Source organism: Leptosomus discolor, chromosome 15 (genome assembly GCF_034619465.1).
Source record: "Leptosomus discolor isolate bLepDis1 chromosome 15, bLepDis1.hap2, whole genome shotgun sequence".
Classification (NCBI taxonomy): Eukaryota; Metazoa; Chordata; class Aves; order Leptosomiformes; family Leptosomidae; genus Leptosomus; species Leptosomus discolor.
The window spans coordinates 5,330,829-5,347,603 of NC_141405.1; the positions used below are offsets into that span (position 1 = coordinate 5,330,829).

The following is a 16,775-nucleotide window of genomic DNA, read 5'->3' on the forward strand; positions in this document are numbered from 1 at the left end:
CAGCCCCGCGCGCCTTCCGCTTCCGGCCGCTGCCATGGCGACGCGCCCGCCCCGCGCTTCCGCTTCCGGGCCGGCACCTCCCAGGAGGCCGGGCCTCGGCCCGCCCCGCCGCGCCAGCCCTGCCCGAGCCCGCTGCTGCCGGGGGACCCCGGCCCGGACCCTGCAGCGCACAGGCCGCCGGCGGCGGCCGTTCGCCGCCGTTCAGCCCGGCCGGGAGCGGCTGCCGGCCCCCGCGGTGGCGGCGTGGCGAGGCCGCTCCAAACGCGAACGCCGCTGCCGGCGGGGGAGGGCTCGGGAGGGGCTCGCTGTCCGGCTCACGGCCCCGCAGGACGGCTTTAGGCTCGGGAAGGCGCAGCCCGAGCCCCGGGAACTTGCTCCCTGTCCCGGCAGGTTCAGGACCCCGATCCCCCAGAGCCCTTCTCGCTTCCCAACCCGGCCCCGGGCTCCTTCCCGCGGCGCAATCGCCGTTTGCCGCCCCCCGTGCCCGCCCTGGCACCCCCTCGACCCCGGGGACGGGCTGGGTGTACGGCCGCGGAGGGGAGCGCCTGTTCCCGCTGCGTCCCCGTGGCTTCCCACACCGGGCGGGGCGGGGAGGGAAAGGGGGGGAAACCCGCCGCGGTGCCCGGCAGAGCCGCGTTTCTGCGGCCCGGCCCCGGCTGCGGGAAACCCGTCCCGGTGCGGCCCCCGGGCGGAGCCGCCCGCCCCCCTCCCCGCCCCGGCCCTCCCCCCGCGTTCCGCCCCGCCCGCCGCAGGCAGCGCTCCAGCGCTCGGTTGCGTTGCAGCTCGGCTGGTTCACCGCAGCCTCACTTCCCAGAACTGCTCCTCGGGTGTTTATTCCTGACTGGCAGAGGCAGCGGCGGCCGCGGCAGCTCCTCCAGGGCAAATTAAACTATTTAAAATAAAATCCACTGACAAAGTCTGGTTTGTTTTCGAAGTCGAAACTGACAATGGCCAAACGAAAATGCAGAGAAATCAGGTGGGGACAGGGGGCCCCGTCCTCCCTCGGCTCCGCTCGCCGCCCACTCTGCCAGGCCGGGCACCGTCCTCTCCCAGGGCACCGGCTGCCAGATCCCAGCCAGGGCAAAGGGATGAGGAAATCCCTTCGGGACGGAGCCGCGCCGGGCCCGCCCGAGGGGGCACCCAGCCAGAGGAAGGAGGGCCCCGGTTTCTCGGCCTCCCCACCAGCCCGCAGACGGGCGCCGCGGGCCCTGCCCTCTGCCACGCTGGGTGCCAAAGCACCAACCACACAGAGCATTCCAGGGCTCCTGGAGCCAGCGCTGTCCCCAGCCGACGGCCACAGGCACCGTCGGAGCCGCCGCCGCCACCATCCCTCACGCCCCTCGTGGGCCATGGCTGCCGGGGAGCGGGGCTGCAAGGGGGGTGGCCGAGCTGCTGCTGACCCGGCCAACTCCTGCGAGCCCCCAGGCATGGCCTTGGGAGAGGATTCGCCCCTTAATGTCCCCAGACGTGCAGACCGAGGAGGATTTTCTTCCCCACAGCCCCGGGAAGCGTGGCCGAGGCCGGTGGCAGCCTGGCACGTTGTACTCGAAACAAAGGCCGGCAACGTGGGGATGCTGGATCCGCTGCCCCACTGCTGGCGGCTGCCCCCTCTCCGGTGTACCCCGCCAGCCCGGCCCAAACCGCCCCTGCCTGCGCGGGGCCCGGGGCCCCCCTGCCCCCAGCAGAAGCGAGGGGGCTTCGCAGTGCCCTCCCGGAGTACCGGCACCCCCGGTCCCCAGCTATCGCCCGCCCCGGGAGCCGCCCCGCGGGCAGGACTCCCACCCCGGTGCGGGGGTCCCGCGGCCCGGCGGGGGGGGGCTGCAGCCGCTTTGCCCGGGGGGGGTCCCGGGGCTGCCGTAGCCCCCGCCGCCCGGCTCGGGGCAGCCCGGCCCGGCCGGCCCCGGCTCTCCCGGCGGGGAGGGGAGGGAGGGGAGGGCGGGGGGGGGGGGCCGCGGCCGGGGCCGGCCGGGACTCTCCTCTTCTTAGAAGGAAAGAGCGTGAAGGGGAGCGGGAGGGGGCGGCCGCGCTGCCCGGAATGGGCCGGCGGTGGCTGGCGGCGCGCCGAGGCGGGCCGGGCCGGGCGGGGCGGCGGGAGGGCGCCGGGGAGCGTTACAAGAAGCCGCGCAGTTCCAGGAACCCGAGGGCGGGCTCTGCGCCCGCTATAAGAGGCCTCCCCGGGCGGCCCCGGCAGCTCCGCCGCCGCCCGCCGCTGCGCACCGGCCCCGCCGCCGCTGTCGAGACCGGCCCCGGTACCCGCGCCCCAGGTACGGCGCTGCCCGCGGCGGGACGGGACCGGACCGGACGGGACCCCGGGAGGGGGAGGCGGAGGCGGGGAACGGCGCGTCCCGCGGGGAGGGATAGCCCGGCACCGGGCATGCCCGTGCCCCCCCGGTGGGGAGGTAGCCGGGGAGCCAGCGGAGCCGGCGCCCCGCGGCGAGAGGATAGCCGGGGACTGGGGATGCCGGTGCTCCCCGGAGAGAGGGATAGCCGGGGATGCCGGTGCCCCGGGAGGGCGATAGCCGGGGGCTGGGAATGCCGGTGATCGCCGGGGAGCGAGATAGATGGGGACCGGCGGCGCCGGTGCCCCGCGGGGGAGGGCGATGGCCGGGGACTGGGGGCGCCGGGGCTCCCGGGAAGGGAGAGCCGGGCACCGGGGACGCCGGGGCTGACCGCCGTCTGTGCCGCAGGTGATGGTGTAGCAGCGGCTGCTCCCGGCAGCAGCCCCCGAGCGCGCAAAGCTGGCTCCCTGCGCCATGGTCACCCACAGCAAGTTCCCCGCCGCCGGGATGAGCCGCCCCCTCGACACCAGCCTGCGCCTCAAGACGTTCAGCTCCAAGAGCGAGTACCAGCTGGTGGTGAACACCGTGCGCAAGCTGCAGGAGAGCGGCTTCTACTGGAGCACGGTGACGGGTGGCGAGGCCAACCTGCTGCTGAGCGCCGAGCCGGCCGGCACCTTCCTCATCAGGGACAGCTCGGACCAGCGGCACTTCTTCACCCTCAGCGTCAAAACGGAGTCGGGCACCAAGAACCTGCGCATCCAGTGCGAGGGCGGGAGCTTCTCCCTGCAGAGCGACCCCCGCAGCAGCCAGCCCGTGCCCCGCTTCGACTGCGTGCTCAAACTGGTGCATCACTACATGCCGCCCGCGCCCTGCGCCGTCCCCGAGCAGCCGGGGGGGGCCCTGCACCCCAAGCGCACCTACTACATCTACTCGGGTGGCGAGAAGATCCCCCTGGTGCTGAGCCGCCCGCTCTCCTCCAGCGTCTCCACCCTGCAGCACCTCTGCCGCAAGACCGTCAATGGGCACCTGGACTCCTACGAGAAGATGACTCAGCTGCCGGCTCCCATCAAGGAGTTCCTGGACCAGTACGATGCCCCCCTCTAAGGGGCTGGCGGAGCGAGGTTACATGCTACAAGCACAAGAGCAGGGGACAGGCACAACACCCCACCGGCGCGGGGACTCGCAGGGCACGCCGAGCCTCTCCCTCTGGGAAGGAGAGGAGGGGGACTGGGGCGACCTGCCGTGGGCTCGGGGCTGTGGCCAGCACAGCCTGGTGCCCTTGGTGCTGGGGGGACCCCCCGAGGAAGCGCGACATCCCCTCTCCATGGGGAAGGAGACTGCTCCAGTCAGACTGTGGATGTTACAGTGCGCCCAGCACGGAGGCCTCCCCGTTGTGGTTGGGGAGAACCTGCTGGCAAAGCCTCTAGGGGCTCAAGCAGCCAGGACGGCACGTGTGGCACAGGGGGACGTGCACCCTGGCAGCTGCATCCCTGCTTCCGCGGCGAGACCACACCTGGGGGTGTCCTGGCGAGAGCCCCCTTCTGCCACCAGAGAACGGAAAGTGCTGGAGTCCAGCTAGTGCCTGATCGCTTTTCCTCGGTTTTAAGGGGAAAGTGTTTTTTGCCCGTACTGTACTTTACCTCTTGCTGCCTCCTTGTGGGTGGAAGCTCCTTTCACACCAGGCCCCAGACATGGAGGTCGCTGCCTTTTTCCCCTCGTTGCCATTTTCCAGGGGACTAAGCCTTAATATTCTCCCTGCCCCGTGGTCTGGGTTACTGCACATGGTTTGGCGACGCCGCGTGATAATGGTCCCGGAGATGTGCTGCAAAGCCGGAGGGGAAACAGAGTGTCCTGACACCGCTGAGAGTCCTGCATGACTGTGTCCGCAAGGAGCACCCCAGGATCCGGTGCTGCTGCTGGACTGTTACTGCTGAGCATTGTGCCCCACCTCTGCCCAGCCGCTGCCTGCAGACCCTGGCCACGCTGCTCCACGGGGGCACCGATTCCTGCAGGAACATAGCAGGAGGATCCCCTGGAGCGCGTCGTCTCGCAAGTGCTTTCCTGCATCCTCCCGGAGAAGCGGTTGGGTTTTTCTGGCTTTTTTTTTTTTTTTTTTAACCAAAGGGATGTTTACAGGCCAACGTGAATCACTGTCTTTTATAAAGATTCCATCTTCACCTCCAGCCTCGAGGGCTGAGCAAAACCATGCTTGAAAATTCAACCAAAACAAAACTCAGATGAAACTTTGCACATATTTATATTTATATTCAGAAAGGAAGTGTTTCCATAATTTATAATAAAGAGCACTATTTTTTAATGAAAAACCTCACATCTGGTTTGTTTTCTCCCTTGCACCCCCAAGGCTGCTCAGGCCTCCCAGCATGACGCATGTCCCTCCCCGGCCACTGCCCCCGCTGCGATCCGGGGTGGTGTTTACACCAGGGATGGTATTTACACCGCGTAAGCGCCGGCTTCCCAGAGCCGCTCTCGGTGCCGGGGTGATCCCACCGCGGTGACTCACAGCCCGGCAGACGCAAGCGCTGCCCCAGCGCTTAGGTCTGTGGGAGCCCCACGACCTTGCTCCACCGGCCGGGCCGAGCCACGAGGCTCTGTGGGGACAGGACTCGCTCCTGGCACATGGTGGGGCCGCAAACTGTCCCCGGACCGTGGGACATGGCCCATCACCCTGGGCACAGAGGAGCCGAGCTGGTGGCCAAGGCTGGCCCATGGCACAGTCCCACTCTGTGGCGCCCTGCACCCAGTCCGTCCTGCCCCCAGCCCAGTTTCGGGAGGGGGAGGTGGAGGCGGTGTGTGATGGGGTGAAGAGCTGCGGGAACAGGGCACAGAGAGGCGCGGGGTTAGAAAAGGGTTTGTGGTGCTTGTGCTGCGAGCACAGCGGGCTCGGGGAGGGGGGTCTAAGCAGGAGGTCGAGGTCCTGCTCACCCGCACGGCACGGAGTTAAAACCTCCATCCCCGACCCACGGGGGCTGTCTTGTGCAGACCCCCACCCGCCAGACCCCAGCCTGGCTCAGAGCAGATGCCTGGAGAAGCATACGGGAGGAGGAGGAGGAGGGAGAGGGTTTCCCCCGGGGGCCTCCCGCGAGGGCATGAGCCAGCCCTGGCAATGAACCCACGGCTCTGCTGGCTGGAGGGGAGCACGATCCAGGGGGAACGTGGGGGAAACTCCTGGGAGGGAGCCAGCCCCCCGCAGAGCCCCCAGCAGTGAGGATCAGGCTGTGCCCAGGCACCCTCTGCTTCACAGCCCCCCCAGCACCTGCACGCCCCCCCCAGCACCCGCATGGCCCTCACAGCACCCCCCAGCCCCACACCGTGAGCACTGTGCCGGGCATCACGCACCGTGCTCCCGCCCGGGGAACCCCAGCAGCTGGGGAAAGGCTTCCCTCAGGAATCGCCCCGGAGCAGAGGGGCGGCGAACGTGCCCGCTCGGGCCATGGGCACGGCACGGTCCCAGCGACTATTTTGGTGCCGCTCTTGGGGCCGTGGCACGTGGGCTGCCAGGAAACGCCGTGCAGCCTGCCTGGGCACCCGCCGGAGCTATGTCAGGAATGTCCATGCGCCCGGGTGGCCGCCCGCCAGGCCCTGCCGAGGCACATCCCCGACGTCAGGGCTCCCAGCAGCACCAGTGACTCCCGGCCCCGCACCAAGGAACGGGGTGGGAGCAGCACTGCGGGGGCGGCGCTCCCCACCGGCCGGGGGCTGCTCTGCCCCGTGGCACCTGCAGCACCCAGGGAGGGACATGGGGTGTCGCAGCTCTTGGGCAGGACAAGGCACAGCAGGGGATGGGGAACCGGGGCACTGAGGGGCCTGAACACCCCCAGCCCCCCGCAGCAGAGCGAGGGGGTTCGCAGCACCCCACAGCAGGGCAGAGCCAGGAAGCCACCGTCCGGGGAGGGCCCTGCTGCCCAATACCCCCGGCCGGACCCCAGCGCTCCCCAGCCCTAGCGTCGCCGCTTCCCAGAAGGGCCCCGGGCTCCTGTGCTGCTGTTCGAGGGCCTCTTCCCTCCTGCTGAGGCCGTGGCGGTGCTGCAACCCGCCGCTGAGTAGAGAGTCCGGGAAGCTCCACCAGCCCTGTGGGTTTCTTGGAATAAACCCAACCTCGCGGCAGCGGTGACGCAGCGGCCGGCGGGCAAATCCCTGCCGAAGGTTTCACAAACCTCTTGCCTTCTCCAGCAAAGCCGAGCGGACTTGGACCCGTGTTTCGTAAGCGGGGCTGATTGAGTGTGTCATGGGCAGCCAGTTCCCCTCTGCCCCGCAGCCGGGGCCGGGGCCGGCTGAGCTCACTCCCGCGGAGGCTTCCTGGATGGGGAAGGCGTTCTCGGCCGTGATTAGACCCTGTTGCTGCGTGGTGACGCCGGGAGCTGGATGGGAAATGGGGCACAAGTGCAGGGGGCCAAGAGCGGGGCTGGGACACCACGGTCCTGCAGGTCCCCCCACGCTGTGTCTCCCAGGGCTGTGCACCAGGCGGGTGCAGCAAGGCTGCCCGCCGAGCCGGGGCTGAGCAGGGGATGCCGCAGCCCTGCTCACCGTGAGGCCCTGGCTCCCTTCTGCCTGGCCAGGAGCACCCTGGCAACCGGCTGGCATCCCCAGAGAGGGACTCGGGGCAGCCGGAGGACCAGCTACAGCGAGTTCGGAGGTGGCCACGGTGAGCCAAGCTGGGCAAACCAGCAGGGCACTCGGTCTCCTTGCTGTGCTGCACCAGCCCTGGGATGGACCAGGCACTGGCACAGGCACCGGTGCCGGCATAGCACCCTGCCAGGCAGCAGCCCCAGGAGCCGTCCTCCCCACGCAGGATGGGTGGCACACAGCTGGAGGCTGAAGCCACCCGCGGGCGTTTCTCTGTGCTGGGGCTGAGCCAGCACCAGCAGGGACAGGACGGGACGGGACAGGCTGGTCAGCAGCTCTGCTCTGCCTGAACAACCCAAACCTGGCACAGCCAGGCTGGGCAAACCAGCGCTGGCCCTGCCCTGCCCTGGGCGCTTTTAGGCAGCTGCAGCCCCCTGCACTGACCAGCCGTCCCACCAGGCCAGCCTGTAGCACTGGGCTGTGGGTCCCGGCCATTCCCAGCTGCCTCCTGGGTGCAGAAGCTTCTGGCTCACACACCTCGCCGGGCAGTGTGAGAGCCACGGGCTGAAAATGTGCAGAACTGACTGCAGCTGTAAGCCCAGCCTGTCCCCAGTGCCACCACCACCTCCACGCTGCGACGGTGGCCATGCAGAGCAGGGCAGGAGCAAACAAGGCCACTCAAGAGCCCACCATGGTGCTGGGGCACAGGAAGGTGGTTGGGCAGGGACAGGTGGCTGTCCCTGGAACCCCCAGCCTTGCCCCAGCCTGGCCTCCCCGAGCAGCCACCGGTGCTTCCCACCACGCTGCCAGCTTGTTACTGGCATGAGAAGGAAGTGTCCGCCGGGATGGCGAACCCTGCGGGGTCAGGGGGTGCAGGAAACCTGCTCTGGTGCATACCAGCATCTGCAAACCCCAAACCAGGAAACAACTGCAGCCTGCGATTGCAGAAGGCAGACAGCCCCCGGTGGGGCAGGCAGCGCGGCAGCCGGGGGGGCTTGGCTGGGCACCGCGGCTCTGCTGCAGGTACTCCAGGTGTGCGGCAAAGCCTGGCTGGGCACAGCCAGAGGCCATCCCTGGGGAGCAGGACAGACCCACGAAGGCACCCCAGCCCCACACTGGGACCAGCGGCCTGCAGAGTGTGCGGACAGCAGCCCCATCCCCTCGAAGGAGCAGTGGCCGTGCCAGGAGGGGAACTTTCTGCTCTTGTCTCTGCTCCTGGGCCACACCAGCTCCCTCCATGTGGGATGCGCAGGCAGGGCAGGCTGCGGTGCAGGCACCAGCCCCATGCCAGCCCAGCCGACAGACCCCATGGGACAGGCCAGCCGTGAGGCCGGGCAAGATTCACAGCCCGCGTGTCCCCCTGGACTGTCTGGGCTGTCACCCAAGGGGCCGGTCACCCATCAGCCTCTCCTGTCCTTGCACCCAGGACTCGGCGGTCACCCCGAGGACAGCGGCAGCGAGCGGCAGAGCCAGGCAGGGAGCTTGCCGTGAACACCCCGACCTGGCGGCACACTCCTCGTGCATTTCCTCCTGCCTCGGCTCTGCAGCGCCAGGACGTTCCCACGTCCACTGCCGCGTTTCCCAGTAGGATGCAGGAAGGGGCTGTGCAGCAGCCGGGGACTTACTGTAAATGGCACCACCTGCCCCTTGCATAGCAATTCCTCTGCGGGCCAGGGCCACGGGGACGGCTGGGAACAGGGACCGAGACATCTGCTGCGCGGCACACTGCCGGGAAGCGCGAGCTCGGGCTCTGCGGCACAGCCTGGGGCTGCCCTGGCTGCAGGCTTGGGACGGGTGACAGCTCCTGCGCTGGAGGAGGAGTGGGGCTGCGCAGCCCTGCAGCTCGATGTCCCTGGGGCCCTCTGGTCCCATGGAATCCCCTGGTCTTGCCCCCCTGCCCCGGGCAGGCACACACAGCCTGTCCCTGTGGTGTGGCACAAGGTCCCTGGCCCCAGCAGGGGCTCAGCCGGCCACAACCCACCCTGTTGCTGGTGCAGGGGAGGCAGAGCCTTGGCAGCTGGCGGAGCTGCAGGGGCTGCCCCGAGCCCCTTCATCGTGTGCCCGGCTTGGACGCCGGCTCTTCCCAGCCCAGGCAGGGCTGCGAGCAGGTGGGGAGCACGGAGCGGCAGCAGGACCCTTGTGCCCAGTGCCCAGGCCAGGTTGTATTTCGGGATGCAGATGAGCCCAGAGGCCTGTGTACATCCCCATGGAAACCCCTCTCTGTTGCTGCTTCTCCAGCCAGACCCGCAGCCAGCTCCGAGGGAGCCAGCAGCTGCGGATTCCTCACTCCTTCCATCAGCAGCTCCACGGGGCAGCGCTGCCTCAGCCCCCCCGCCCGGCAGCCACATCCACCACCTCTCCCTGCCAGCCAGCATCACCCCGAGCTTGGAGAGACGCCAACGGGACCCTACAAGGGAGCAGCCTCTCCCACTGCCCCGCAGCCCCTGCCTGCCCCTGCCCTCGCCAGCGCCTGCCTGGGGCTCGCTCCTGCACCCTACGACCACTGGCCGTGGCACAGGGCAGAGCTCCGGCTGCCCGGGCAGAGGCGGACGTGCAGAGTGGAAAAACCCCCAGCGCGTCTCCACAGCCCGGGAGGAAGTTTTCATCCCGGCAGAGGCAGCTGGAGCCCGAAGAAAGTCTTGACATTTCAGAGGAAGGTTTCAAACAAAGCCACGTTGCTGTGGCAATGGCAGCCACAGGCCCCCCCGCCCCGTCCCAGGGCTGGGGACATGGCCAAGGCGGGGGGAGCAGCAGCCCAGCATCAGCAGAGCTGGGAGGGCGGACGGTGGTGGGCCACATCCTGCAGCCCCAGCCCTGCCCCTGCACTGGGGCTGGAGGGTCCCGCAGCCAACTGCTGCCTGCACTGTCCTCGGGAGGGCTGTGCCCGAGGTGGGTTGAGGGTGCTGGCACACAGGCAGACCTCATACTGCGCTCTCCCGGGGTCTGCCCTCTCCTGCTCCCCAGCCAGCAACCCCATCCCGGGCCCACGCTGCTCTTGCACCTGCATTTGCAGCGAGTGGCGAGGCGCCTGCTGCTGCTGTGGTCACCACGGGGCACAGGCACTCCGACGGCACGTCACGGGAGGTCCCCGTGGGTGCTCCAGGCTGCAGGCTGCCAGCTGCCTTGGGTGTGTTTGCCCAGCACCGTGCAGAGTCCTTGGATGACCCTGGCAGAGCAGCCCAGTGCCAAACCCCAGCCCTGGAGCATCCCTTGGCCTCGCATCAGCCCTGGCTTCAGCGCAGGAGCAGGCGGCGGCAATGCCGCACACACGGCTGGGGACAGGCCGCCTGGATGTGGGACCCTGCCTCTGTGGGGCTGGTGCTGTTGCTCCCAGTCCGGCCCTGCCCCCATGCCCTCTCCCCACCAGCGCTCGATGCCGGGGAGCCCAAATGTCCCCACGAGCCTGGTGGGCTGTGCCTGTCCCACGGCTCGTGGGGTCCATTGGCAGAGAGCAGCTCCAGCTTGCACTGGCCGGGCTGGGGGCAATGGGCGGAGGCGGCACCACGCTGGGCGAGGATGGGGCGCGGCAGAGGGCACAGCTGGAGCAGATGTTCCCTAGAAGGACCCAAGGGCCCCATCTCAGCATTTAACGAGTGGGAATGGGAGCGGGCACTTTACTGTAATTCCAGCAATTACATTGTTCGTCCTTGGCAGCCGACGCCGGCTGGTGTCCAGCGCCATGGGATCACCTGGCACAGAGACTTGGCAGCGCGCCGTGCCACCGGGCAGCCGGCCAAGGCAGGGCGATAAAGGGCTGCAGGGCAAGGTGCGAGGTACGGTAAGGGCCCACCCCAGGAGTTCCTGTCACCGGCACAGCCCTGGCGTGCAGGTGCTGGCCAGGAGGGCCCCGGTGCCCGCATATGCCTGCTGAGCCCAAAAGACCGGGGATCCCCAGTCCTGCGGCTCCGGGGAGCAGAGCTGCCGCTCAGCGAGGGCCCAGCAGCCTCCCTGCACCGCAGCAGCCCCTGCGCCCGGGCAGCCTTGCCAGGGTGCTGAGCCGGAGCTGCCAGCAGCAGGACGCTCCAGCTGCCAGAGCTGTGGCAAGGGCTTGGGGCAGCGAGGCGCTGGCAGGCTGGAGGGCAGCCCCCACTCTCCAGGTGCAGGAGGGGGCTCAGGGATAGGGCGGAGGCTGCACTCGAGGGCTTGTCACCCCTTAGATCCCCGGGGACCCGGCGTCCCACCCAGCCAGCACCACCCCAGCCCCTGCTCGCCCTTCGCTGCTTCCAGGCAGGCACTGCCCCCCGGATCTCTTTCCCTGCATTGCCCGCCCTGGCCCAGCTGCTGCATCCGCCGGGTGGTCCCCACCGGTGCCCGGGGCCATGCGGGAGCAGGGGACAGTTGGCACCCAAGGGACCAGAGCGTGAGCCCTGCTGAGTCATCACTTTGCTGTTCTCGTTTTTCCATGGTGCTGTTGTGCAGTTTGCTGGAAGCCAGCTAAGAGCCATGACTAATCTGTTCTCAAAACAAGCACAAAGAGAGCAGGGAGGTTTGTGCAAGCCCCGCGGGGAAGGGAGGCTGAATCACGGCGCGGGGCTGGGGGAGGCAAGCGGCCGGGAGCAGCTGGGAATGCCCAGCCACGGAGCAGCCCCGCAGGCAGCACCTGCACGGGTGGGCACAGCGCGGGGCTGGACCCCCGACCTCCCCTCCCGTCCCCTCCCCATGCGGTGCAGCCGAGCCGAGCCGGGCAGGGCCGGGCGCGGGCAGCGTGCCGGAGCGAGGCAAAGCAGGCCGGCGTGGGCCATCAGCACCGGGGAGCGCACGGGCCATCACCAGGGTCGGGGCTCCCATCCCGGTCATTTCTGCCCCGCAGGGAAGCCACCGGCTGGGGAGGCTGGGGAAGGAAGCGCAGGAGTTTGCTCTGGCCGGAATCGGGCATCCATTGATTTGCTGTTATTAAAACCAGAGCTGCTGTCGGGAACTCCGCAGCCTGGCTGCCCTCGCGCGCTTCCTGGAAAGGGCCGTCCCGCGTGCCCCCGCCGGCGGGGGACGGTCCCTCCAAAGCACCTGGCTGCGGCACGGGCCTGTGCCGGGTTTGGGGGGCAGCCGGAGCAGGGGAGGCCCCCGCCAGGATGGGAGCTGGGGGGTCAGTTCTGCGCTCGGTGTCCACCTCTCCACTGCTGTCAGCCCCCCGCCACCCCTGGCCCTCCTCGGCTCGCCCAGCACCCCCAGTGCTGCCCGCGGGCTTGGGGCAGCCCTGTCACCCCACGGCGGGTGCTGGTGGTGGCGAGGGCACAGTGGCACTCGCTGCCCCTCTCATCCGCTGGCCTGAAGAGGGTTTACTGGAGAGGCAAAGTCATCGCTTCCAGCGGGGGATGAATCACCCCTGTCAGGAATTCTGCCCAGGGGCTTTTCTGTAAGAGCGTGGAATTTCGACACGGCCATCGCTGTGGCTGGTGCCCTCCCGGCCGTGCAGGTCCCTCTTTCTTGCACAACCTCCCACCGGGGTTCCCGTTCCCAGCCTCGGCATCACACCTCGCAGCCGCTGCAGCTGCCAAGGGGTGCAGGCGCAGGTACCCCGGTGGGGAGCGTCCCTGCCCACGGCGAGGAGCGGGGCCCTGGGAGCCGCCAGAGCTGGCGAGGGGGCCAGGACGAGCCTGGCTTCCCAGCGTGGCGCAGGTGCCCCCGCTCACAGAGCTGCAGATCACCCCGGTGCCCCGCATGGCTGCCCCAGCCGTGAGCGGGTCCCTGCGAGGCCGTGAGCTTGCCAGTGCTGCCCATGCTCGGCACCATGTGCCGCGGCTGCTGGCGGGCTGTCGCCGTGGCAGTCGGCTGTGGTTCCGAGCCCCCAGCTGCGCTCGCAGCCACGAGCAGGTGCCAGCAGAGGGGAAGTGGTGGGTCCCAGCTGCAGCGGGCGCACGTCCCAGCAGCAGTGTCTGCCCTCTGCCCCGACCGGGCACGTCCCACCCTACTAGTGCTGGCAGCCCCCAGGCCAAGGGGAGCAGAGCAGGGGATGCTGGCAGAGGTGTGTGGCCACGGACAGAGTGGCACCATCTGGCAGACACCCATCCGCTGCCCCCACCACCGTCCTGGTGCCATCCCGTTGTGGGGTAACTGCAGGGGGACACTGCTGGCCTGGGGAGACACCACTGGCCTGGGGGCTGCCCCGGCATGGGCTGCTGCAGCCCCAGGGCCAGGCTACGGCTGGAGGGGAGGCAGGGAGGGGGCCGGGGGCCAGGGCTTTCCCAGCAGCCAGTGGTGACCCCACAGGAGCCCAGCTGGTGGCAAGGCCGTGCAGGGGCTGACGTTTCTCTCGGTTTCCACACGCTGCAGAAAGTCTCTTTCAGAGTGAGAGCAGAGGGGTTTCTTGATAAGGGGGGAAGCACACTCAGAGCAGGAACTGAAACATCTCCTTTGAGACCGGCGGCTCTTCCCCAGGCCAGCCGCACGGCAGCTTTGAAGTAAAGGGGGCTGCCGAAATGGGGGCTGCCCCTGCCCCACACCCAGACCAGCCTGCCAGGACCCGGCATATGCTCCAGCCATGCGCACAGCGTGGCCTCACTTTCTCCAGCATCCCACTGCAGCCCCCACCTGCACAGGCTCATCCCATGTCCCCCCATGACAGCCCCCCCAGAGCCTCAGCACCACCGATCCCTGCAGCCAGGGCAAAGCTGGGCCCAGCCCTGCAGCCCCCTCCATCACTCAAAGCCTCTGCTGCCCAATCAGCCCACCACCCTGGGGCTCTGCCGGCACGCCGGGGCCAGCTCTGGGGGCTGGAGCAGGGGGACATGGTGGCCTGTGCACGGGAGAGGTGAGGGGGCTCAGACAAACCCACCGGGCAGATGAAGCCGGCAGGAGCCCCTGCGAGTGAAAGTGAGCCCCAGCCCCGGCTGCAGCCGCAGCAGCCGCTCTGTGGCGGGGACGGGCTGTGCCGGTTCCCCAAACAAACCGTCCCACGGGTCAGGAGAGCAAAGAGCCCAGCTGCTGCGGCCCGTGCTGGTGAGGCGAGAGCATCACTGCAGGAAGCTGGAGATAACAGGTCCCGCTTCCCGGCACCTCCTTTCCCGGACACAGAGCTGCCAGGAGCAAAACGCATGAGAGCTCGTTCCCGGGAGGCCCTTCTCGACGTGAATCTCCTCCGTGCCCCGCTCAGGGGCACCCCAGCGAGGCTCCCAGATGGGCACAGCCCTGCACGGCCATTGTCCCCAGTGGGGAAGGGATGGCCACTCCAGGCAGGGTGGCCCAGTGCTACGTGGGGGTTGCAGGACTCACAGCCTCCCTGTGCCCGCGGCCGCCGGGCATATCTGCTGCAGGCAGCGTCGGTGCAACAGGCCCACATGCAGGCCCTGCCACCACGGCGAAGTTCCCGACATGGGCCACCGCCCTGCCCCTGCGGTAGCCACCAGCCACTGCTGCAGCAAGGCTTCCCGGAGGGCTGGGTAATTTGCCTGCCCTGCTTTGCATGCCTGAGGCTGCCCGGGGGGTGCAGCATGTCCGGTGCAGGGGGCACAGCCACGGCCCCCACCCCAAGGCAGGGCAGGCAGCGGAGTGAAGCCGCGCTGGGCACCCAACGACAGCCTCTCTGGGTCGGTGGGAAGGGAGATGGGGGGTGTGGGGAGGGATCGGGACATGGCAGGACCTCAGCTGTGGGAAGTTGCTTTATTTTGCTTTGCACTTTCTGCTGTTCCTGGAAACAAACAGCTGGAGGGGCCTCTCCGAGCTGCCTGCTGGGAAGCAGCCACAGCCCCCTCGGCTCCCTCGGCCCCCTCGGCCCCCTCGGCCAGCGCCGCTCTTCACCCTGCCAGGATGCTCTGCACTCAGGGGCCGCTGGTGACTCCCCCCGCGAGGGGCTCCCATAGCCCCCACGGGGCTGCGGCTGCTGAGCCCAGCCTACCCCTGAATCTGGGAGCGGCTCGTCCAGCCGCCCCGAAACTGAGGGGACATTCATGCCTCGGTGTCGCAGAGCAACCCCGGCCCCCACTCGGCCACCCCTCCGCTGTGCCCAGCGCTGGTGAGCCTGCAGGCTGTGGTCCCGCATCCCGACGCTGAGCAGCTCCATCGCAGCAAGCCCCACGCATTAGCACCAGGTTGATTTATAGAAATCCGATGGCTGGGGCTGCCAGTGCCTCCTGCCAAACCTCATTAACGGCTGGCCTGGGAGCAAGGCAAACAGCTCGTGCAGCAACAAGGAAATCCTTGTTTAAGCATTTCTGGCCATGCAGGGCCCTTCCCCTCATGCCCAGGGGAGGAGGAGGAGGAGGTGCAGGCCACAAGCCCCAAGCTGGCACTGCCTCGGCAGCTGTGAGGAAGGAGATGCAAGGGGACACAGCAGGGTCTGCACGGAGAAGGAGCTCCCAGGATGGGCTGTGAGCTGGGAGGGAGTGGGAAGCCATGGGGGCATGGTGGGGGGGGCAGAGGGGTCCCACGCTGCAGCACTGGAGTCTGCCCTCCTTGCACCAGCACAGTGGCACTAGTAACTGGTGGGGACATGGTGACACAGGGGTGCCAGCAATGGGTGACCGAGGGCTGGCTCCAAAAGGCAGCACTGCTCAGCTGACAGCTTCGGGCAGCCGAGGGGCCTTGTGGCTCACTCCTGCCCCTTTGCCCAGGGCCACCAGCCAGCCCCCCTGTGCCATGACATGCCGTGCCGTGGGGCAGAGCTCTGCCAGGGTTGGCCAGGGATGGCCCAGAGGGATTTGCCAGTCCACCCTGAGCACAGCAGCATGGAAGGAGCTTCTGTGTGGGGCTGGGGCAAGATCCTGCCTGCCCCTCGGTGCCCCCTGCTCCCACCCACACTGCACTCCCTGCACAAAGCACTGGCCGTGGGTGCAGGGAGCTCCGGGCACGTGGGGCTGCCGGGAAGCTGTGGGAGCCAGCGGCAACATGCCTGACCTGTGGTGGGCATGGAGCACCGGCATGGCTGGCCTACGGACCTGGCACCGGCAAGCTCTGGAGCAGCCTCAGCGACCTGCATCCTCCTGCCCCACGTGTGGCTCAGAATCTATTTCATCATCTGGAGAAAAGCATTTACTGCCAATAAATGGGCTAATTAATTCTCCTCAAAGACCTCTCAATTATTCATCTCAGGCCACAGAGAAAACAATTACAGCACTTACCTCAGCCCTGGCTCGGCCAGTGCAGCAGCCAGCGTGGGGCCAGGGCTGGCGGCAGGCAGGGCACGGCCGGGGATGGCCCAGCACAGCTCCCAGCACAGACCCCCAGCTCCCAGTGCCTGGCCAGGCCCAGCTCTGCCCACCTGGCAGAAGCGGCCCCACAGAGCTCTGGGGAAGGGCTGCTGAGCCGGCACAGCCACCCAGCCCAGAGCCAGCACTGGCAGCAGTGCTCTCCCAGGGTGCCCCAAGAGCTGCTCCCAGCACCGGGGCTCAGGAGCGAGGGGACCTACCCGGCCCTCTGCACCTCTCCTTACCACAGGGCACATCCCGTGGGTCTAACCCCAATCTGCCCACGTGCAGCTGAAGCTGCTGCGTCCCGTCCACCAAGAACACGGCAGCGGTTTGCTCCCTCCTCGCCAGCCACCTGCAGTGGTCTCCTCTCCCCGTCAATCATCGTCGAGCAGCCCTGCTGCCCTCCACACCCCCGCCCAGGGTCACACCTTCGAGCCGCGGCCAGGCCCAGCCATGGGTGCCTGCCGTGAGCAGGGGCTCGGGGCTCAGCGTGTCCCACGAGCCAGCTCCCAGCACCACCCAGCCCCATGCAGCCCATCACCCCTGCTTGGCCCGGGACAGGCAGGACCCCGTCCCACCTGGGGATGCAACTCCCCAGCTGCCCCTCTGCCACGCAGCCCTCAGGGTACTGCTGTGCTGGGGTCCCCCTTGCAGAGGGGCCTTTTTCCCAAACAGTTCTCCAGCTCCTCGGCCCTTGGGATGCTCCTTCTGCCCCACGGTGGGGTCGAGCTCCTGCTCCCTCCATGCCAGTGGCACCTCGAGAAGGAAAACCCGCTGTGCCGCTGGCACG

The 16,775-nt window shown here is 68.4% G+C and overlaps 1 protein-coding gene across 1 annotated transcript; it reads left to right on the forward strand.

Annotated features, from left to right (window-relative positions):
• Positions 1-2,753: 2,753 nt before the first annotated feature.
• SOCS3 (suppressor of cytokine signaling 3) lies at positions 2,754-3,490 on the forward strand. The gene has a single exon (XM_009946551.2). It carries the CDS (start codon positions 2,754-2,756, stop codon positions 3,381-3,383), a length of 630 nt encoding a protein of 209 aa, XP_009944853.2. The 3' UTR covers positions 3,384-3,490.
• Positions 3,491-16,775: the final 13,285 nt, after the last annotated feature.